Source organism: Muntiacus reevesi, chromosome 7 (genome assembly GCF_963930625.1).
Source record: "Muntiacus reevesi chromosome 7, mMunRee1.1, whole genome shotgun sequence".
NCBI classification, from domain to species: Eukaryota; Metazoa; Chordata; class Mammalia; order Artiodactyla; family Cervidae; genus Muntiacus; species Muntiacus reevesi.
The window spans coordinates 96,788,438-96,810,697 of record NC_089255.1 but is presented as its reverse complement, the minus strand read 5'-3'; the positions used below and the strand labels follow the sequence as shown (position 1 = coordinate 96,810,697).

At 51.6% G+C, this 22,260-nt stretch overlaps 1 protein-coding gene across 9 annotated transcripts in view; it reads left to right on the top strand.

The window, feature by feature from the left end:
• Positions 1–22,260, top strand: part of FOXN3 (forkhead box N3) — a 439,974-nt gene that overhangs the window by 220,097 nt on the left and 197,617 nt on the right. For all 9 annotated transcript variants that reach the window (XM_065940204.1, XM_065940205.1, XM_065940203.1 and 6 more), the window contains one exon: positions 19,199–19,335. In XM_065940204.1, coding sequence (XP_065796276.1) covers positions 19,199–19,335 — 137 coding nt within the window. The remainder of the gene's footprint in view (positions 1–19,198; positions 19,336–22,260) is intronic.

Below are 22,260 nucleotides of genomic sequence, written 5' to 3'. Positions count from 1 at the left end.
TGTGTGTATCAATAACACTTTCCTTTTTCTTGCTGAGTAATATTCCATTTTATGGAGATACATAATCTGTTTATCCAGTCACTAGCAGATGGATTTTGAGTTGATTGCAACTTTTAGGGATCATGAATAAAGCTGCTCTGAATATTCTTGTTCAAGCCTGTGTAGATAGATGCATCCATTTCAGCTGGATAAACATCTAGGAGTGGGTTCACTGGGTCCCATGGAAATGTATGTTTAATTTTATTAGAAAATGCTACACTGTTTTACAAAGTAGTTGTGCTGGTTCACATTCCTCCCAACAGTTCGTATTTCAGTCCTCCACATCCTGACTGCATTTAGCATTGTCAGTGTTCTTTTTTTTATTAATAAATTTATTTATTTGGCTGCATATGATCTTAGTTGTGGCACACAGGGTCTTTGATCTTTAACCAAAGCACGCAAGATCTAGTTCCCTGACCAGGGATCGAACCCTGGCCCTCTGCTTTGGGAGCTCAAAGTTTTAGTCCCTGGACCACCAGGAATGTCCTGAATGTTCTTAATTTTGGCAATTCCCATGGGCAAGTTGTCATATCGTGCGGTTTTTAACTTGCATTGTTCTCCTTTCCATTGAATTTTTATTTTGAATAGCAAAATATTTCTTAGTTCCAAAATTTCTTAGTTCTGATGATAGAATCCTGTGAAAAAGTATATTTAGTGAAGGCTCAAACTTCAGTCCTTCTATGGAAGGCGTGGTTTCAACACTTGGAGAATATGTTGAGCACTTTTGTCTGAGTTGGCACCGAGTCATGAGTAGACACGGAAGTGGACCCACCTTCAGAGAGTTTACATGTTAGCTGGGGGAGAGAGACGTTGATCACGTAGCCTCACAAGCAGATGTTAAATTGTGGCTTTGCTGTGTGTGTGCTGTGTAAGACTGACACAAAGAGACGGCTAAGGCGGTGCTGTCTGGGTTTCATCACGGTTTCCCAAGAAAAAAGACTTTGTTTACTAGTTCCCTCCCTTAATAGTTGTTGCAAAATTTCTCACCTGCTGTAACTCTGGGACCTGTCACAACAGGCTCAACCCTGGGAAAGTAACCAACACCTCACTATTGGAGCCCAGGTCTGCGGAAAAGCCATGATAAGCCTTTGTTTGATTATTTGGTTTTAGATGAAGTTGTTCAGGCTTGTTCCTTACAGAGAACCCTGACTGGGATGGACCTTCAGTGTTTTTAAAAAGTACATTGCTAACACCTGCTTTACATGTAATTTGTTAAAAGCCTTTTTTTAAATTTTGTTTTGGACATTGTGGACATTATGGGCTTCTCTGATGGCTCGGTTGGTAAAGAACCCACCTGCAATGCGGGAGTCCCCGGTTTGATTCCTGGGTGGGGAAGATCCCCTGGAGAAGGGAAAGGCTCCCACTCCAGTATTCTGGCCTAGAGAATCCCATGGACTGTGTAGTCCATGGGATCTCAAAGAGTCGGGCACTGCTGAGTGACTTTCACTTGAACATTGTAGATTCTGACACTGGATTTGAATCATTTCAAATTCATATTTGAAATTTGAATTCTCAGTGATGAAAGAACTAAGATCACTGTTATCAGTGGTCGGTTTTTTCCCCATTGTATCTTGTTGGCTTGTTGGAGAGCCCCACCCCTTGCCCCAAGACAGCTCATAGTTTTTCAGTTTGAAACTTTGGTTTGTGTTTTATTTTCCTGTAGGTCAGCCTGACCTAGTCCAGAACACCAGTGGTTTTCAGGGTGAGGTTGACTTTTAGGACTTAAATTCTTAGAAATCTTGATTTTATATTCTTGTTGTTAGAATTGAATTCATAGCACAGAGCTGTTTTCTACTGTATATTATGTTTTAGCTTAGATGCAGTTTTAATTTGCTGTTCTAAAACTGGAAAGTTCCCAGCAAACACTGTTGTCCTATTTGCAGTTCTTACGCACGGTTAAAGTGACTCTGAAACACAGTAGAAATCATTGATGAGGCGCTTGTAAAGGAATTCTGCAGAGAATATTTTTAGCAACAACATACTTTTCTAATCCTGTAATCGAGTTTTCATGTTGGAAAGCTTGCTTCACTTTTTAAGAAGATGAGTTCTGTGCTTTCAAGGTACACAGTAGAGTAAATCAGGATGGAAGTCTTGTGGCATTTTCCCCTCTGCCGGACGCTGTCCTCTGTGACTTGCAGAAATTGCAAGGAAAGCAACATGCACATATTGTGGCAAGTAGATTCCAAGAGTGAAATTCTAGAGTGGTGGGTTTGGTTTTTATATTTGCCAGTCACTGTCATGGCAGGAGACAGATGGCCCACTCCAGCTGAAGGAACCAAGGGGTATTTAATAAAAGGCTTGTTGGCAGCAGCGGGCAGGGATACAGGAACCCGGCAAGGATGGTGTCCTCCCCCCAGGGGAGTTGGGGGTGGCTGGCTGCCCTGGGGAACTTTTCTCAGGCTCAGGTTCACGGGTGAAGGAGGGGAGAAAGTAGCTGAGGTCGTGGGCCCTCAGTGAGGCCGAGACGTTTGGTAGAGGGGTGCAGCTGACGTGGAGAGAGCTGGGGCGGGGAGGGGGCGCGGTAAGTACCTGCCCGCAGTCTCCGCCCCTCCTCGCCTCTCTCATGGGGGGTGGGGGTGCTCCCTGGAGCTCCGCGGCCCTGGGAGACTGACCGCACGGCCACAGATGTCAGCCTGGCGGGGCTGTGAGCAGAGTGCGGGGGCGCAGCGTGGCCTGCAGGGCGGATGGAGTCTGTCCAGCGCTTCTGGGTGGCCCAGAGTGAGGGGACCAGGGAATACGCACGGGTCCCCACGGCCCCGAGTGCCTGGTGCGTGTGCGCTCAGCCCTGACAGAGGCCAGCGAGGAGCCAGGCTCCCGGTGAGCGGTGGGTCACAGTGCAGAGTGAAGCGTATCAAGGGCCTCTCCTGAATTTAAAATGCCTCCGCGGGGCTCCACGCTTCCCTTGCTGGGGATGTAGGTTCCATCCCTGGTTGAGGAACTAACCGACCCGTCAGACCGCGCTGCACCGCAGGCGGTGTGGTATAGCCAGAAAGCAACAGCAAGGACACCACCTCTGCACAGAGCCCCTGCCTCTTTCCGGCTAGGTTTTAGAGTCTTTGTTTTCCGCGTTTGATAATTACTTTCCTGTCCCTGGAGGCTGGTGTGAAACCCTGGGAGATCCCTCCCAGAGGAGAGCTTTCCTGCTCCCCGGGCTCCCTTTGGGAAAGCAAATGGCAGAGCTGGGCTTTCAACGGGACACACCCCACAACTCTTCTGGGTGCGGAGGGTGTCTCCGACCTGGGGCTCCTGGAGGCCCTCACACAGGTTGGCCACAGCGCAGATGTTGGGAGTGCGCTTCCCACCCGGGAGCCCCTGCCAGCTCTGAGCGGTCCTCAGGGATGCCGCGTTGCGGGAGGAGGTGCTCCTGACATAGGTGATCTTTTTTGTTGTATTTGTTTCAGGGAGCAGTTACACGGTTGAAACACCCCAAAGTACAACATTTCCTTCTGTTGTCTTAAAAGATGGATAACAGCGCCTTAGAGATGCACTAAGTACTTATTCTGTACTTACAAGGACATTGTTTTTGTTGCGTCACCAAGTCGTGTCTGACTCTTTGTGACTCCGTGGACTGCAGCTCTCCAGGCCTCACTTTCCGTCGCCACCTTCCAGAGTTGCTCCAAGTTCATGTCCATTGAACCACTGATGCCATCCAACCATCTCATCTTCTCTCGCCCTCTTCTGCCTTCAGTCTTTCCCAGCATCAGGGTCTTTTCCAATAAGTCGGCTCTTCCCATCAGGTGGCCAAAGGACTTGACTTGTCAGAAATGTAAATCACATCCTCCCTGTGGTGTGTGGACCCCACAGGCCATGTAGACCTTAACTGTGGGTAAGACCTTACCCCAGAGGCTGAGTGTAATTTTGGGCTGTGGTTATGTTGCCAAATAAATCCGGTGTCGATGATTTCCAGCCTGAGGATGTTGGAGTTTAGCTTTTTCTCACCCACTTTAGAGCTTGCCCATCCAACCAAAGCCCTTTCTCTCCTAATTCCCTTTGAGAATTTCTCTAAAGTAGCACACAGTTTTAAGAGTCTCCCTCCTGCCAGGTGAGTTCAGAGACCCGGGACCCCGCCTGGAGGGGAGGGGATGTAAATCCTGACACACCCGTACGCAAGGCGCTGCACTTTGTGGGACGCTGTCTATCTTGGTACAGCCCGTCCTGCAGATCGTCGGACTGCTCTGATGCTCCAGATTTGCAGACGTTTCCAGGAGGCTGGATTTTCTCCTGGAAGCAATATGATTTGTTGGAAAGATGGAGGCAGCTGAGAAGATTGAGGCTGATTCTGCTTCTCACTGATAAGGGTCTAGGGAAGCCCTAGGTTTTCGGAGCCCTTGTTTTCTTGGCCATAAACAGACCTACTCTTCTCACATTGCTTCCCTGGGTTGTTTCAGGACACCTGAGATGCTTCATTGCCCTTTGAAATTTGCTCTGCAAGTGAAGCGGTCATGTTTTGTCTGCTGAGGGTCACGTGCCAGCAACACAAATATAAAATCATGATAATAACAATGGTAACTTTGGACTGTTTTTCATCAGACATGAGCAATAAAAGAACATGAGTGTGTGTATCAGAAAGCATTTGTAGACACACTCCCATTTAAGGGTATACGTCACTTCGTACAGTTGGTGTTCCGCCCAGTTTCTTGTGATTTGATTCAGAAATGTGTGATCTGGGTTTTATGGAAGCTGGCTACCTACCTACGGGTGTTGGTTCATAGACTTTGACTTTGCTAGTGACGTGCACAGCTCCTGAGTCAGACTTAGGCAAGTTAGTTAACTTGCCTGAACGTTCACTTCCTCATCTGTCGGGCCATCCTGCTAGGCACCTCCCAGGTTTGTTGGGAGAATGAGATGAAACAATACATGTGGATGCTAGATCGGCGCTCGGCACCTGGTCAGCTCCTGGTCGGTGTTCACGGTCACGGCCATCACTGTTAGCCCTACGGCAGCTCCGGTGTGGGGGCTGGAGTTGCGTGCGTAGCTTGAGGTCCACGTTGGGCTGACACTTAGGCCAGGTGACTCAGCAAGGTCCTGAGTGTGTTAAAATTTCCTGGGTATAAACTTCCCCTGGGTGATCAAGGGCTGCCTGTTTCTCTAAACCTTAATTAATCATATGGCCAGGTCCAAGTGCCATTGGTAGGGGCCCCAGGGCGTCCCTGGGCAGCGCACCTCGCTTCCCCATATCTCCCCTCCCATGCGGGGAGTTGGGTTGCCAGCCGCAGGAGTCTGGTCTGAGCCCCAGCTCAGGACCAAGGAAGCAGCAGTCAGAGAGGCCTCCCGCACCGTGAGATGAGACGCGGGCTGTCCCCCCACTTCTCTGTCCGATGCAGCGTGATCAGGTGACGCGGAGCTCTTGGCAGGCTCTCTCCGCGGTGTCTGCTTGGCTGTCTTGTCGCCGGGTGTGACTGTCAGTTACTAATGAACCTCCTGGGCTTCTGGTTGACTCTCGAGGGCTGTGCTCCGTGTTCCCGACCTCAGGTCGCAGTGAGTCCACAGCTGAGCGCAGAAGCATCCAGGAGCAGGCGCGCCGTCCCAGGTTGCCCCGTGGGCCTGGACGAATCTCCTGGGTCTCTGTGCTTGTGGCCCCGGTGGACCCCACGGTGACCAGTGCTCCGTGTTGACACTGGCCTCTCCTGGTGACACTCATGCTCTCACCAAGGTGTGGGGCTTGCCGGAGAGATGTGTAGGCATGGAGGTTGGCAGCCCCACCCTGGTGCAGACCTCCCGGGAACACAGTGTGCGAGAACGATAGGATGATGAGGATGAGACGATGATGCGGTTCAGGCTGTCACTTGTCTTTTAAGTACTGCTGATCCTTGGCCAACAGGGGTGTGAACTGCGAGGCTCTAATTATATGCAGATTTTTTTCCGATAAATATGTTGGAAGAAATTTTAGAGATCTGCGACCATTTGAGAAAACTCTCAGATGAACTTCATAGCCTAGGAATATCGGGAAAATTAAGAGACATACAAAATACGTGCTAATTGTATACATGGTTGGTAATTCTGGTCAGCAGTAGACGACTGTGGTTGAGTTCGGGGGCAACAAGACCTGTATGAGGATTTTTGACTGTGTGTGAGGGCTAGGGGTCGGTGCCCCTGCCTTGTTCAGTGGGCCTCAGGGAGACTGAGGCCAGGAGGGCACATTGAGGCGTCAGGTGGCTGTGTGATTTCGGGTGGTTCCTAGGGTCCAGGTCAGCGAGTCTTCCGGGGGACTCTGTTCACTTATGCTCTTCTTCAGCGTTAATCCCAAGACTAGGTCCTTGTCTGACCCGCCTCTCCTCCCCCTCTGCCTTGTGCTTGATCGAACCCATGTCTGTGGACTTCTGGATGAGCCGCCGCTTAGCTGTGGTCATCCTGGACGCCCTCTGCTCCCGGGACCCCGTGGGTTCTGCCCGTGTCTTGACGACACCTACGTAATATCAGAGGAATCTTGAAGGGTCACGTGGTCGTCGTTGCTTGCCCTGGGCCAGGGATGGTTTCTGATTTTATGTTCATAACTGATGCCCCTGCACCAGGGGCCTTTGCAGTTGGGAAGCATGTTTTAAAATTTAGAGGCACTGTAAAGGCAATTTCTCCTTCCAAATGGGCCGGGTTGCCTATAGCAACTCACTGTGGTAAAAACCTGGGCTACCAACCTACGAACTCCCCGCCCCAGGCCCCTTCAGGACCACCAGGGAGAGAAGGGGGTGCAGAGGATGAGAAGGTTGGATAGCATCATTGACTCTGGACATGAACCTGAGCAAACTCCAGGAGGCAGTGAAGTCGGGGAGCCTGGCGTGCTGCAGTCCATGGGGTCGCAGAGAAACGACTCAGTGACTGAACAGCAAGGGAGAGTGGGTGTCTCGTTGGTCCCAAGGCCAGCGGTCACTCTGCGCAAGCCAGCCAACCAGCGGCCAACCCAGCGTGCATGTTCTACCTAGCGGGTCTTTGCGATTGTGTTTTAAAAATAAAAGACCACAACCGTTAAGCTCCAGCCTAGTCCACAGACACCCTGTAAGTGTAACTCTTACCTGGCTGGGCACATTCAACAACTTTTAGTTATGGAAATAAGGTGATCAAATTATATGCCTGCTAGATAAGATCACATTGGAACGTTTAAAAATAGATGAGTAACTGTGGACAACCAGAAGATAAAGCGGCACTCATGGGCCAGTTGAAATGCACCCAAGGGTGTCTCTGTCAGACCCACGTGGGCCCTTGTCACCCTCCATAAAACGTTACTGTGTTAATTGTCATTTGCAGAGTCTGAATCCCTTTTTAAAAAGTAGAAGTACTGGGAAGGGTACAGGTTCAGTCCAGAGCTGGCGCTGGCTCTCAGCTCCTCCCCTCTTCATAGCGTGTTTGTGAGAATTCTTTCCTGGGTCTTGAACTTCTAAAATAACCAAATTTTTGTTTCTGTCAGTGTCCTCAATGGTGAGTTTTATCTCCCCCCTTACCAACGTTAAATCAGTTTGCTTTTTAAGTTGAAAAAAAAAAAAAGGCACGAAAAAGGCAACTTAACGTATGTTCTCCCATGTAGCCTCTTTGCGATTTGCTTATGCAGTTTTAGCTTTAAGGAGGTAGGTGTGATGCAAACAACTGTTATTTTAAAAAAGGAATGTCTCCACATTCCCAGCAACTTTATCACATATTGTCCTTCCCTGTTGTCTTAATATAGCAGGTGACAAATACAACCTTGTAAATTTGCGTGTCTTTGTTTCTTTAATAAAGTTATTAGCAATTATGTGGTTATGGAGAATTTGTTTATCCATAAGTCCTCTCTGTGTGTATGGGGTGGGAAGATAGAGTGGTTTGATGCTACAACATCTTTTGATTTTATTTGAATAGTTATTTTGCTCTTTGAAGTGTTATAGCATGGCTGGTATTACAAGTGTATAAGACCGTCAGCTTTTTCTATTTCCTGTGAGTTTTGGGAGTCTATGAAATTTCTGTAAACTTCTGTGTGTTTGTATTCCTTCTTATCCCGCCTAGGTAGTACTGTGATGTTTGAGGAGTGGAAGAAGAGTTGACCTTCATTTGCTAAATCCGCAAAGGACAGATTGGTGAAATGAATTGGGAAAATCCCAAGGTTTAGTTGGTTAAAAGTGGTAATTTTAAAGATGCCAGTTTGACTTTCAGACTTGAGTATGAGGGTGTGTGTGTGTGTGTGTGTGTGTGTGTGTGTGTGTTCCCTTTTCTTTATCAGAACTTCCCAGTGGTGTGTTTGCCAGGATTTATAATTAAGTGTGTTTTAGGTGTTTTGGTGATCATCTTATTACTGATTGTTGTTAGCTGACTTGCTGTAGACTGCCTCTGGCAATTGGAAAACAGTCATCTGGAGAGCACCAAAAGTAACTCATTTCAGCCCAAACACTTTGCCAGTGTCCACGAGTTGATGTGCTTCAGAATTGCCCTCCCCTTGGCTTCCCCCAACCCCCGTGGGAATCAGTGATGGCGTGGAGGTCGGCATCGCGGTGAGTGACGGAGGAGAGAGTCCTGAAGGGCAGGGGCCACTGGTCACAGACCCCAGGCAACGGGTCGCCTTCTGCCATCCCCCGCCACTCAGCTCCACCCGCCAGGTTTCTCCTGGAGGTGGATTTGGTTTGGGGCAAATCTTGGGGTTGTTTTGATTTTACCTAGGTGTTAATGCAAAGAAGTGATTGATTCTTCCTGCATTGATTCCACACACACACACACGTGCGCTTGTGCACACGCTATTTGTCCACCTTCTCCCGGAGAGATGAAGCCTTTTCCTTGTGTCTAGGAAGTTTCTTCCCCACCTGTGCCACCTCTGTTCCCCCATCTCCATGGATGTTTGGGGAAGGGAGGGGGGTTTTCAGAGACAGCCGAGGAACGCTGTGGAAGAGCCTCAGCAGGGAACTCGTGTCTGAATGCTGTACAAGTGGTGTGTTCATCTTGGGTTCCAGCTTCCCAGCTTCTAGACTACGTCTGTAAAATAATAGCAAGATGGTGCGTGAGTGGAAGAGATCTGTGGATCTGATATTCAGAAGCGCCTTGTCAGCGAGTTGGAAATAGTCAGTGGCTCTGTGTCCAGCATTTGACGCCCCCAAGCTGGGCTGGTGGTGCTGGGGCTGCCCTTCCTGCCTGCGAGACCCCTCCCCAGAGTGAAGCGAGCCTGAGACCCACCGGGCCAGGGTCTTGGGAGAGACTCCTGTCTGGCCCAGGTGCGTCATTTCTCTTTTTCATCCTTCTGTCTGCTTTTGGAAAACAACATGTTTAGAGAGCCAAGTGGGACATTTAAAACACTGCAAGTCATTTGGGAAATCTAAATGTGTGATGTGATTTCTTTAAAAAAAGAAAAAGCTTTCCTCTGGAGTAATTGTGTATTTCATTATGGGAAATGAACAATGATATATCTAGAAACAAATGCCTCGTGATCAGCGTTGTCCTTTCTTTCTTTCCCTCTTTCAGGCACCTGGCTGGTTCTTGAGATCCTTTGCTTAATAGTTTTAAACTTTAAACCCCCTCCCCCACCCCGAAGTCTCTAGATTATAAATTATAGAACATTAGGACAGAGGGGGCTTGGAGTCACTCCCTCACTAACAAACATCTTGAGGTGGAATGGTGTCACTTGTTAGGATAACTTTTCTCTTTTTTCCGGAATCTCCCAAACTCCCCTGTGATGTCCTTTGACCGGGAGGAGAACTGATTCAGCGCCTTGCTCACGCGGAGGGTGGTGGTAGGCACGTTCTGTGTGTTATCGCCTCTGAGCCCAGGGGGACTGGGAGAGGATCGTTTCACCCCTAGCATGTAGGTGCAGGAGTGGCTGTCTCGGAGGACACGTGGTTAACTCCTGGTGACAGTACAGCAGGCTGGCGGTGGAGACAGGGTCCACACAGGCGGACCCCTTGGCTGTGCGACTGCATTCTGGAATGCTCCCAGGAGCCCCGCGTTGCCCGTCATCTGTCAGAGTCTGCGAGGGGTGTGTGCCTCTCACCTTGACAGTCCAGGGAGCCTGGACCTTACAAAGCCAGACCCTGTCCTGGGGCCCTGCTTGGAGAGGGGCAGGAAGGCTGGGAGTGCACAGTGTCCAGGGGCGTCTGGGGGCTCCCGGGGCAGCCTGGGGAGTGGGAGGGGGCGCTGAGCAGGGAGCCTGGCCCAGGGCGGGTCCACGGGAGGAGCTGGCCTGGGTGTGTGTGTGTGTACATGTATACATGTGAGTGTGTGTACATGTTTGTGTGTGCGCACGTGTACTCCGTCGGCTAGCGTGTGTGTGTACATGTATACATGTGAGTGTGTGTACATGTTTGTGTGTGCGCGCACGTGTACTCCGTCGGCTAGCGTGTGTGTGTGTGTGTACATGTATGCATGTGAGTGTGTGTACATGTTTGTGTGTGTGCGCGCACGTGTACTCGTGTACTCCGTTGGCTAGCGTGTGTGTGTGTGTGTGTGTGTGTGTGTGTGTGTGCATGCACGCGCATGTGCACCCCGTTGGCTGGTTCGTGCAGTCTTTTATAGTTGTGTATTTCTCTTCAAAGATGTCTGTTGCGCTCCTCCTCTGTGACAGGAGTTGTCGCAGGAGCTGGAGACACAAGAGACGCCGAGCTGGGCAGGGCCGGGTGCCCGTGGCCTACAGCTGTGCATCGCTGTCTTTCTCTGGACGTTCTGCATGCTAAAAAAGCGGACTCTGCCTTGTATCCTGCCTACAAGGGTTGTTAAATTGTTTGTTTCAGAATGAGGCACGAGGGACCTCCATTCCTTCAGGCCACAGAGTTTCGAACGGGCACGTGACCCACCGAAGTCAGGGTCCGAGCCTCTGGACTGGGGCTGAGGGGGAGTTTTGCGGGAATGGGGAACACGGGACTCTGACAGCATCAGCGCCTGCCCCCTTGCCTCCCCTCCTTGTCTCTCCCTGAGGAGCCCGGCAGGACCCAGGTCGGGAGGAGGAGGCCAAAGGCAGGACCCGTGGGGGGTGGCCCATGGTGGGGGGGTGGCCCGTGGGGACTGCACAGGGCCCGGCGGGAGAGCTCCTCGTCTGCGTGAGCACACCTGGCCATTTCCAGGAGAGGACTTCCCGCTTGTCCCCTGGACCTGGGAAACATTCAGCATGTTGGGCAGAAAGGCCACCTGATGAGCAGTGTCAGCGTCAGGCGCTCCACCTGTAAAGCTCCAGGGGTCTTTGGGGCTGACCGTGTGGACCTTGTCAGTTTCTGTTTCCAGCCTTAGCCCCCAGACCCGGAAAACGGAGGGGCGGCTTTGGAGCCCCTTCCCACGCCCAAGGCCAGTTCCTCCTGCTCAGGGCAGCCATGCCCCGCCCAGCTTCACTCCCTTAATCACCTCCTCCACCCCCAGGGCGCGTGCAGGGCGGGCCTCTCCCCCCAGGAGGTGGCGGGGCTGAGCTCCACGGGGCCGGCCCTCTCCTGGGCAGCACTGGGCGGCCACATGGTCCTGGTACTCAGGGGCGTCCGTGTGCAGAGGAGCGACTGGAGACTTAGCATTGTGGGCCTTCCTCAAGGTCTCACATCCCTCCCGGCGTCACCCCAGTGCCCGGAGCTCTGCTTTGTTCTATTCTGAGCCTTTCGCTTCCACCTCTGCTATCAGACAGTGGAAAACAAATAACCATATGTGATTTTTTTTCCCCCCTGTGGATGAAATTTGCATCATTTCACAATTTGGCAAGCGCTCCTCCATCAGGGCAGGGCCTGCTGCTTTTAGAGCCTGGTGTCAAGGAACCCTGGCTATTTAATATTTTACCATCGTCATCAGGAGAGCAGGATTTGTTGAGCTTTTATGATGTACCACGCACAGGATTATCTCATTTAATCCTTGCAACAGTCCTATGAAGCGGGTGTAATTACAGCCTTTCCAATTTACAGATGAGGAAACTGAAGCCCAGAACACTTAAGTCACTTGCCCAGGGCCACACGGCTGGCAAACCCAGCACAGGGCTTGCTCTGTCTCCCTGGCCCCGTGTCTGTGCCAACGGAGTAAGGGCCACCCCTTGAAAACTCAGCGATCTGCTTCTTGCTGACTTTATGGGTGCTTGATGCGGGCCCAGAACAGAAAAACGAATGTTCTGGGAAGCTAGGAAGGAGATGAGCAGATGGGGAATTGAAGGCACGGATGTGCTAAGTAGCCTGTACTGACACATTCTCAGAGCATGGAGTTCGGAGCCCGTGGGCTGGTTTCGTCTGACTGCTTGTTTTATACATGAGAACCTGAGACCCAGAGAGGGAAGGTGAGCTGGATGCACACAGTGATTTCAGAGAGAGCGGGGTTCTGCGCAGCTCAGCAAACACGTCCTTCTCAGGCACGTAGGCTCACCTGCTGCAGTGAGGGTCCAGCCTGCCTCCCGCCCCTTCCCCGCAGAGCTCTTGGCTTAGACTGCAGATGGCAACCCTCCACACCCAATTCCCTGGAGCGCGGCCCGACTCTCTTAGCCTGGGAAGGCCCCCTTTCCTGGTTTTGGGTTCCTAAAATTATAGGAGTCTGACCCTTGGGTTCAAGGGCAGGAGCTGCAGGGAGGCAGCAGCCACCCGTGGCCTGCGTTTCTGTGAATTAAATGTCCCAGAAGCACAGCCATGCCTGTGGTTGTTTTCGTCCTGCAGCGGCGGAGGTGAGTAGTTGCGACAGAGACTGTCCGCCTACGAAGACTAAGATATTTATTTTGATCCTTTAAGAAAATGTTTACCAGTGCCGGCTGCAGAGGAATCTGTTGATGGGCAACCTCTAAAGCCAGACCACCTCCAGCCCGCCTTTCTGTGTCCGATCCGCCTTTGCTAAGGTCGGGGTCAGTTCAGTGACAGCGGAAGGGAGTGGCGTCAGTCCTCAGTCAGCAGCCCTTCACCCATGGGCGTCTCAGAGGCTCTGCTCACACGGTCCTCTCCCCCGTCTCCCCAGGCCAGCCCCATCCCAGGCTCTGACCCACTTACTCGAATCAAGCCTTTATTTGTCTCTCTTCTTCACCTGCCACGTCTCATCCATCAGCGGTCGCGCCGCTCCTCCCGAGGACTCCCGCAGCCGCGCTCCCTCCCCTCCCCCATCACCTCACAGGCCCGCCTCCCTCCCCTCCCCCATCACCCCACAGGCCCTCCTCCCTCCCCTCCCCCATCACCCCACAGGCCCTCCTCCCTCCCCTCCCCCATCACCCCACAGGCCCGCCTCCCTCCCCTCCCCCATCACCCCACAGGCCCGCCTCCCTCCCCTCCCCCATCACCTCACAGGCCCGCCTCCCTCCCCTCCCCCATCACCTCACAGGCCCGCCTCCCTCCCCTCCCCCATCACCTCACAGACCCGCCTCCCTCCCCTCCCCCATCACCTCACAGGCCCTCCTCCCTCCCCTCCCCCATCACCTCACAGACCCTCCTCCCTCCCCTCCCCCATCACCTCACAGGCCCTTCTCCCTCCCCTCCCCCATCACCTCACAGGCCCGCCTCCCTCCCCTCCCCCATCACCTCACAGGCCCGCCTCCCTCCCCTCCCCCATCACCTCACAGGCCCTTCTCCCTCCCCTCCCCCATCACCTCACAGGCCCGCCTCCCTCCCCTCCCCCATCACCTCACAGGCCCGCCTCCCTCCCCTCCCCCATCACCTCACAGGCCCGCCTCCCTCCCCTCCCCCATCACCTCACAGGCCCGCCTCCCTCCCCTCCCCCATCACCTCACAGGCCCTCCTCCCTCCCCTCCCCCACCACCTCACAGGCCCGCCTCCCTCCCCTCCCCCATCACCTCACAGGCCCTCCTCCCTCCCCTCCCCCATCACCTCACAGGCCCGCCTCCCTCCCCTCCCCCATCACCCCACAGGCCCGCCTCCCTCCCCTCCCCCATCACCCCACAGGCCCTCCTCCCTCCCCTCCCCCATCACCCCACAGGCCCTCCTCCCTCCCCTCCCCCATCACCTCACAGGCCCTCCTCCCTCCCCTCCCCCATCACCTCACAGGCCCGCCTGCCTCCCCTCCCCCATCACCTCACAGGCCCGCCTCCCTCCCCTCCCCCATCACCTCACAGGCCCGCCTCCCTCCCCTGCCCCATCACCTCACAGGCCCTCCTCCCTCCCCTCCCCCATCACCTCACAGGCCCGCCTCCCTCCCCTCCCCCATCACCTCACAGGCCCGCCTCCCTCCCCTCCCCCATCACCTCACAGGCCCGCCTCCCTCCCCTGCCCCACCACCTCACAGGCCCTCTCCAGGCCGCTCTGCTTCCTTCTGTTCACACCTGGCGCGGGCAGGTCTCCCAGCCCACCGCCCTCTGTTCCTGACCGCGGGCTCCGCGGTCTGTCCTGCTCTTCCACATGAACACCTTGACCTCCTGTCTTCTGCCCCCTCCAGGACCCCCGCTTCGAGGGAGCAGTGGTCTTTCTGTGTTGTCTTGTCTTCGGTAAGGTACCCCATGGTGCCTGGCACGCGGTGGGTACCATACGGGTGAGGAGGCGGAGGGCTGTGGGCGCCGCGGGGAGCACCCACGGAATTGGCATTTCAGGAACGCGCAACGGGGTTGTTCGGGCCCGACCGGTACACACACTGACGAGTTTGAATGGGTAACCAAGAAGGAGCTAGCGTACAGTGCCGGGAACTCTGCTCCGAATCATCTAAGCGTCTAACTGCGAAAGGAAAATGACAGAGACGCGTGCAGAGGTGTGACTGAGCTGCTTTGCTGTACACCTGAACCTAGCAGGCATCGTCCATCAGCTGTGCTCCGATAGAAACGAAAAGTTTAGCAAAGGGGACTGCTTCAGACTCGCCACCAACGGTGAATCTTGCCCTGTGGGTCTTGCCCCTTTGGCCCCTTCCCCCTGCATACTGGGTGCCACGTGTGTGGCGTCCTCCAGCACTGCTGCAAGAGGGCTTCTCCCTCAGAAGTGACGAGGACCCTTGTTCTAGAACCATGTTTGTTTCCCACCCTCTTTGGACCCAGAGCCCACTAAGCATGCGTGCTAAGTCGCTTCCATTGTGTCCGACTCTTTGCAACCCCACGGACTGTAGCCCACCAGGCTCCTCTGTCCATGGGGTTCTCCAGGCAAGAATGCTGGAGTGGGCTGCCATGCCCTCCTCCAGGGCATCTTCCCGACCCAGGGATCGAACCCGCGTCTGGATTGGCAGGCAGATTCCTTACCGCTCGTGCCACCTGGGAGGCCCAGTTATAGTACCTGCGTGCCCCATCAATGTCGCGTGGCCCACGTTTGTAAACCGCGTTTAAAGTACGGTCCTTACCTTACCGACACACAGCCCAGCAAAGAGACCCCCGGTGAAGGCCGGATGCTGGGCTGCGGGACTCGGGAGACACTCGTGGGCTGCCGGGGGCGGTGCCAGGCCCTGACCTCTCAGGGAAAAACAGGTCATCTCGAAGTCGGGTTGAAGATTAAATTGATGTTTTTCTTCTCTTTCTCTCTTGTTTTTAGCCTTTCTCACTAGTCATTTCTTTCTGCAATATAGCTTCTCCTGGTGTACCTTTCCTGTTATGTACTGGTGTTTTTATTGCTAACAAGGGATTGTCTGCTAATTCTCCAGGTGCTTTTTAATTAAACCAACTTGGCTTCATCCGTGTGCTTTCATTCCTTTTTTCTTTTACTTTGCACATTAGTTTTCTCAAACTATGTATGTATGTGTTTGTGTGCGTAAGAAAGCTCTTCCTTGACAGACTTTTTTTTTGTCTTAAATATGTATTTTATATGAAATATATATCATATATAAATGTTTTACATATATTTATATTTATGTTGTATTTGTAATATTTATATAAATGTTAATATAAATATGTTGCTGCTACTTTGCTCAATTGTATCCAACTCTGTGTGACCCCATGGTCTGTAGCCTGCCAGGCTCCACTATCCATGGAATTCTCCAGACAGGAATCCTGGAGTGGGTTGCCGTTTCCTACTCTAGGGGATCTTCCCGACCCAGGGATTGAGCCCACGTCCCTAGCATCTGCTGCACTGGCAGGCAGATTCTTTACCGCTGTAAATATTATTTATAAATATATATATAAATATTTTTAAAGAGGTAAATGGATCTATGGATAGAGATCTTGCTTCCCTTATTGTTTTGAATTCGTTAACATTTAATGGTGCATGGTCCTCTGTTATTATGGTAAAAAAATCCACATTGGAACTTTAGATGAGATGCATATAATTCTAAAAACCCTGACTCTCAAACTTATTACACAACTCTAATCAAATTACATCCTTTTCTCTCCTGTGAGGGGCATTAAATGTAATTTTTCCTGGCTGAATAAACTTGAACTTTCTCTGCTCTGCATATTTTCATGTTAAAAGTTTTTAAGTCCACCTTCTTACTATTCTGAGCTGTTGCATGAGACCAAGGAGAATGCTTGCAAATCAGACACGGGGCCAGTCTCCCCCGCTCCTGCCAAGCTCTGCCTGCAGCTCTCTCTCTGGTGGAAAAGCACTGGAGGGGTTAGAGGGATCCTGGGCATCCCCGTGTGTGTATCCTGAAGACGCTTTTTAGGCTCATTTCTTTCCTCTCTGAAAATTTTGCATATAAGATACTGAAATTAGCGTCTGGTCTGTGCAGATCTATCCCTGTTCCCGGCCGCGCTCACTGTAAAATGCAGAACTGATCAAGGTAGGGACCATGATGGCCCCAGGAGCAGGCCTGCAGCGAACAGATGCTGTGAGCACGTGCTGACCACGCTTGGAGGTGAACCTCAGCCTGACGATCATTGTGCAGAGACCTGGGCAGAAGGAGACTTCTAGCAGGGGGTCAGAACTGGCCTCCAGGGCCAGGAGACAAGTAACATGGAGTGAGGGGTGATGGAATGAAGGAGGCCTTAGAAAGTGGGAAGCTCTCCAGAGGGCCCTTGCTGAGCCCGTGCAAAGGCGTCGGGGGCAGGCTGCTGCTTGTTCCTCATGGGCCGGGTTCGTTTACCTGCAGCCCCGTCCGCTGCCTCGGCTGGAACCTGGTGCTGCCTCATGTTGGGAACATCAGATACGGAAAGCGTTGCCCGGCCGGCTTCACCTCTGTGCTTCTGTTGAAACGGAATTGTCCTTGACCCCTCCACTGTTTACTGAGTGCCAGTGAGGAAGCCAGGACTTTCTGGGGGACCCTTGTTTGCCCAAGGCCACGCAGGGAGCTTCTGGCCTTAGGGCTGCGTTCTCACTAAAGCTCCTCCGGCCTCTGCTACCGGGATGGCTTACCTTGCGGACCGCCTCTCCCACCCCAGTCCTGCGGTGTTTTTCCCGTTTTCTTCTGGTAAATAATAGTGTGGTATAATCCACAAGATACCAGGGGTCGGGAGAAACCGCATTCTTGGCTCCTTGTTATTTCCCTTCATTTCTTTGTCATATTTCTAGTCCCTGTAAGATTAAACGGCTCCACCCTGAAAACCACCTTGATGAAAACAAAAGCTCCCATGTGGTTCCCAGAACCGAGATAATCTCCCTGCGGAAATGTCTGGGCTGCACGTGGGCGCTGGCCCTCCATCCAGAGGCCCAGGGCCTTGTCTTCAAGGGGATCAGAAAGCAGTCCCACGGGCACAGCTGGTTTTCCAAGGACAGGGTGGAAGGGCCAGGTCTGGTCTTTTGGTGGCCTGCCTGACTTACCCGGAAGTGTCATTGCTCAGAAGTGAACTCTTCTGGGCTTGAAAATGTGTGCATGGAGGGAAAGGCCACGTAAGGATACTGAACTTTCCAAAGTTGAAATCATTCATGTCTTCAAACATCCGGCTGATTAAACTGGGAGCTTTGGTGTCTAGCCCGGGCAGGTTGGCCCGGCTGGGACTGTGGTGGGGGGTCAGGCCTGCCCCTGTGGTGGGGGAGGTCGGAGGCTTTGAGCATCTGCCTTTGCTCAGCGCACTGGTGCTGCTGAGCCTAGAGAACGTGAATGGGTTCTGTGAATATGTTGGTAAGTAAGCCATTTGGTCGACTGGTGACTGAACGACACATTTTTAAAAGTTCTTTATAAAGATTTTGGGAATAACTTATATTTAGTGCTCCTTCTAAGGGATTTTCTTGGGCTTTTTTTTTCTCCTGCCTAATAGCTAAATGATTTTCTTGTTTGCTTTCTAGATCTTTCTGTAGTACAATAGTTGTGAAAATTAGAGGGTCCGTTGGCTTGAACCGTGGGGCGGGTGTGGGTTTATATAATTTGACTTCTTTTCTTTCCAAATCAGTAAATATTTACACATGACCTTATCAAACAGCTTGGGTACATTTGGTCACTTGAAAGGGGAGCAGCCAGTCCCAGCGGGTCTCAGAGGCGAGGCTTCCATGTGTTTTATAAAATGCTGGGCTCAGAACACAAGCCTCCAACTGAAAGTGGGCCTGAGACTGAGTCCTCTGCTTTCCATGGAACCAGTTTGATAAGATTTGCATTTTTATAAAGTTTATGACTTCTGAAGATTGAGGTCTAGATCCAGAATTGAGTAATCATAAAAATAAACACTGGATTCTGCTTAAAGACTGACCACTGCCACCTGAGATCTTTTTGTTTCCTGGGGACGGTCATTACAGAATTCTTTTGTAAGCAGGAAAAAAACAAGTGGATTACTTTTCTGTTTTTGTAACGTGGCACCAATGTAACATGGTTTGAAAAATCTAGCTCTTGAATTTTCAAAGCAGAAACGGAGTTTTGAGGGTGTCTCTACCCTCTGCTTCTCTCAACCCTTAATAGCTGACAAATTTGAAACTCACTTTTTTAAAGAGAATACATGTTTTTCAAAGTTGACACTGAAACATAATAAGGTGACCGAGGGTTTTGGTATGTAGGATCTGAACATGACAATATTGTAGCAACCTCACCTGGAAATAACATTCATTTTGTCAAACTTAACGTGAGTGCACGGAAGTGCGCAGCATGCTGTTTAAAGGTCAAGAGTGCCGGAGTTAAGGGTGGCAGACGGTTAACAGAGAAGCAAGAGGCTTTAAGGAAAATAAGCTGCAGTGATGAGAGCCACGCATCTACTTGTGCCGTGCTGAGCCGCTCGGTCGTGTCCGACTCTGCGACCCCATGCGCTGCAGCCCGCCAGGCTCCCCTCTCCACGCGGTTCTCCAGGCAAGAATCCTGGAGTGCGTTGCCAGGCCCTCCTCCAGGGGGTCTTCCCCACCTGGAGGATGGGGACTATCCTGGAGACCAGGGATCGGAACCCTGGTCTCCCACAGTGCAGGCGGGCTCTTCACCGTCTGAGCCACCGGGGCAGCCCGCATCTACTTACTGCACAGTAACCGCTGTCTCTGTATTAATAACTCTTTAATTTTGATTTTCTTTGCAGAGTATCGGGAAAGGGTCATTGTGGTGCATAGACCCAGAGTATAGACAAAATCTAATTCAGGCTTTGAAAAAGACACCTTATCACCCACACTCGAATGTGTTCAATACACCTCCCGCCTCTCCTCAGGCATATCAAAGGTAAGCCATTCAGACTTTTGTTTTCAAGTTCCTTTTTGTCTGTTTTTTGGTCTACTGAAGTTGTATTGTTTTAAGACAGGCACTAATAGACTCTATGGCTTTAAAAATAACTGTAGAAAATGAGAAAGAAGTTAAGTATTCTTGGCGGCATTACCCGTTGTTGTCTTTTCTGCAACCTTACCGCGTCTGCTGCTTGGGAGGAAGGCGTCTCCTTCTGGAAGGCTCCGTGGTGGGTGAAATAACGTCTCCCTGGGTAGAGACATTTGCACAGGAAAGTTGACAGCCTCAGCGTCAGAGCGCGTGCTGCTTTGTAGGGATGGGAGTCCAGGAAGGAGTCTGATAAGCAATGTCTGCCTTCCCCTCCTCTGAGGGAGAGTGTCTCCAGTTGTTTGAGGGAAGGACGCCCTGAGTTGTTGCCATTCCCCGTCTCCATGTGGACGGTGCCCCGGGCGATCGTTTTGTTTTGGTTCCTTGGTGTTTGCCTCTTCGAGGAAAACAGCAAAGGACCATAGAGACTTGGACTGCTCCTCGCATGCCCCTTTGTTTTCAGACAGTGAGGTCATGGGTGCCGTTTTTACAGAGATGGAATAGGAGGGGAGGTTATGCAACCTGTCACTTAAAAAAAAAAATTGGTTCATGTTAGAGTCTATAAAAGTAGCCATGTAACATGGAACCAGTTCTTAAAATGGGTTTTCTCTTGCGTAGTGCTTGGGTTAGACATCTGTCCCTCAGTGCTACCCAGAGAGTGTTTTTTTTTCTTTTTTTTTTTTCTTTAATGTGTAGAGATGTTTCCCTTGTCACCACCCAGTTAGGAGACGTGAGCCTTGGGCTCCACGATTGTACCCACGAGGAACGGTGTGAATTCATAGATGGCCGTGGTTTCACAGCCAGCGTCGTTACAGACTCTTTCCCTGGACTGAGGGAGCACAGAGTGGTCCTGTGAAACAGCGTTGATGAAGTTCTTGTGCATCTTGGTGGAGAGGCATTCCATCACAGGCCCTGGACAATCAGTCTTCAGCAAGAGACGGAGAGGAACAGCTGGGCTCTCTGAGAAGACTGCTGTATGTCTGCCTTTGCTAGGCGATTAGCGTGATGGTAGCCATGGCAACTGCAGCATCTCCATAGTAACGCGTAGCTGAGACAGGTGCAGTTGCATCACAAGGCTGTTTGTTGCCTGGCAAAAGGACAGGCCGTTAGTACTTAGATATACGCTGTTGCCTTAGAAACAAATAAGCCTACCTAGCAACTACAGTTGGTTTGAAAGATTTGGGGGGGAGAAAAAAGATTGTAGCCGCTTTTGTCTATGTTCATAAAAATCAGTGGAAGCATACTTTATTGGAAATGACAACTTGAGGTCATATAGCTGTAGGAGATGAAATGGGATTTTCCAAACCAGCCCAGCCAACACTGTAGAAATGTCCAAAAGGGCAGAGCCATATGCTTGGTTTTTTTCCTTGTGGCCGTAGCCCCTCCTGAAATGGGAGGAAGCTGGGACTGGAGTGGAGACTGGCCTGATACACGAGGTTCATGGGGGAGAGGAGGGCCCTCATTATTAGACTAATTCCCAGGTTCTCATATTCCTTTTGTCATTCTGCTCCCCTCACCCTCCAAACCCCCACAGCAAACCCTTCACTTTGCTCCCAGCTTGTATCTCGGAAGTATTTCATATCCTTTTGCTTCTAAGAAGTTAAGAACATAAGTATTATTCTCTGGGTCATATCGTGGGTTCATTTAGACCAGTACTTTGTTGCCAAATGCGACCCCAGGGGAAGCACAGTAATTACTGAATAATTTGAAGGATTATGGTAGGGCTCTGGGGGTTACAAGAGGAATGCATACTCGGGGGAGAGGCTCTACGTGCTGGCCTAAGCTTAATGACTGCATTTGATTTTTTAACATAGGCGTAAAAACGCAGACCAACTGGAACTTGTGTGATGAAGATAATTTCCAAACAAAAATGCGCCAGATCCCAATCTGTCACATCCAGTTCCTCTTCTCCCAGATGACTGAGGAGGAGGAAAAGTTTCCATCTCTGCCCACACCAGGGCTTAGATTTCACCTTCATAAAGGTTCCTGGATGTGGGGTGAGAAGACATCCCAGGCTCTAGCCTGCCTCTTCCCTGGCTTAAGTGTGTAAGAACAAGTCACCTTCTCTTTCCTGGGGACTGCGGTCCCTTCATCTGAAAGTCAAGAGCTGGCTCCGCTGTCCTCTCGCGTGGAAGGTTGTACTAAGGGTCCAAAGTGCTGGAGGGCTGGACAGTATCTGTGCAGCCGAGGGAGATGTGTTCGGTTCCGTTTTAAAGCCTTAGGCCGCTTGCGGACGTGACTTGGGGAAGATGCAAGAGGGACTTAGCGAGTGGTTAAACAGGGGCCACCCGTGATGACTTGACGTGGTCTGGCTGGGTCCTCTGTGACGCGGGGGACCGTCCACCCCGCGGGGTGCACTGCAGGGCACCTGGGAAGCACCTGGGTCTCCCGAGCTGGTCCTCAGCATCTGAAGTGGTGACTGTGCTGGACGGGCGGTTACTGCTCAGACTTGGAGGCGCGCTGGGTGCTCTGCAGCGAGCGGCAGGGGGCTGGAAACTCTGCAGGGAGGACGAAGCATCTGAAAGCGCTGCCCCCCCAACCTTGCCCAGGTCCAGATAGAGCGCTGAAGGTCGCCACGCCAAGCCTCGTGCCTCTGTTTTCCAGGGTCCGCATTCAGATGCTTGTGAGAAGCATCACCCTGACCTCTGCCTTCATCTCCAGGGTCGTGCGCCTTGTCCTTCCCGTGTGCTGTGTCCACGTCTCCCCTTTTTGTAAGGACATCGGTTATCCTGGATTCAGGGACACCCTTTTCAGTATGATGCAATCATTACGTCTCCGATGACTCTGTTCCCAAATGGGGTCACGTTTTGAGGTACTCGTAACCAAGACTTTAACGTG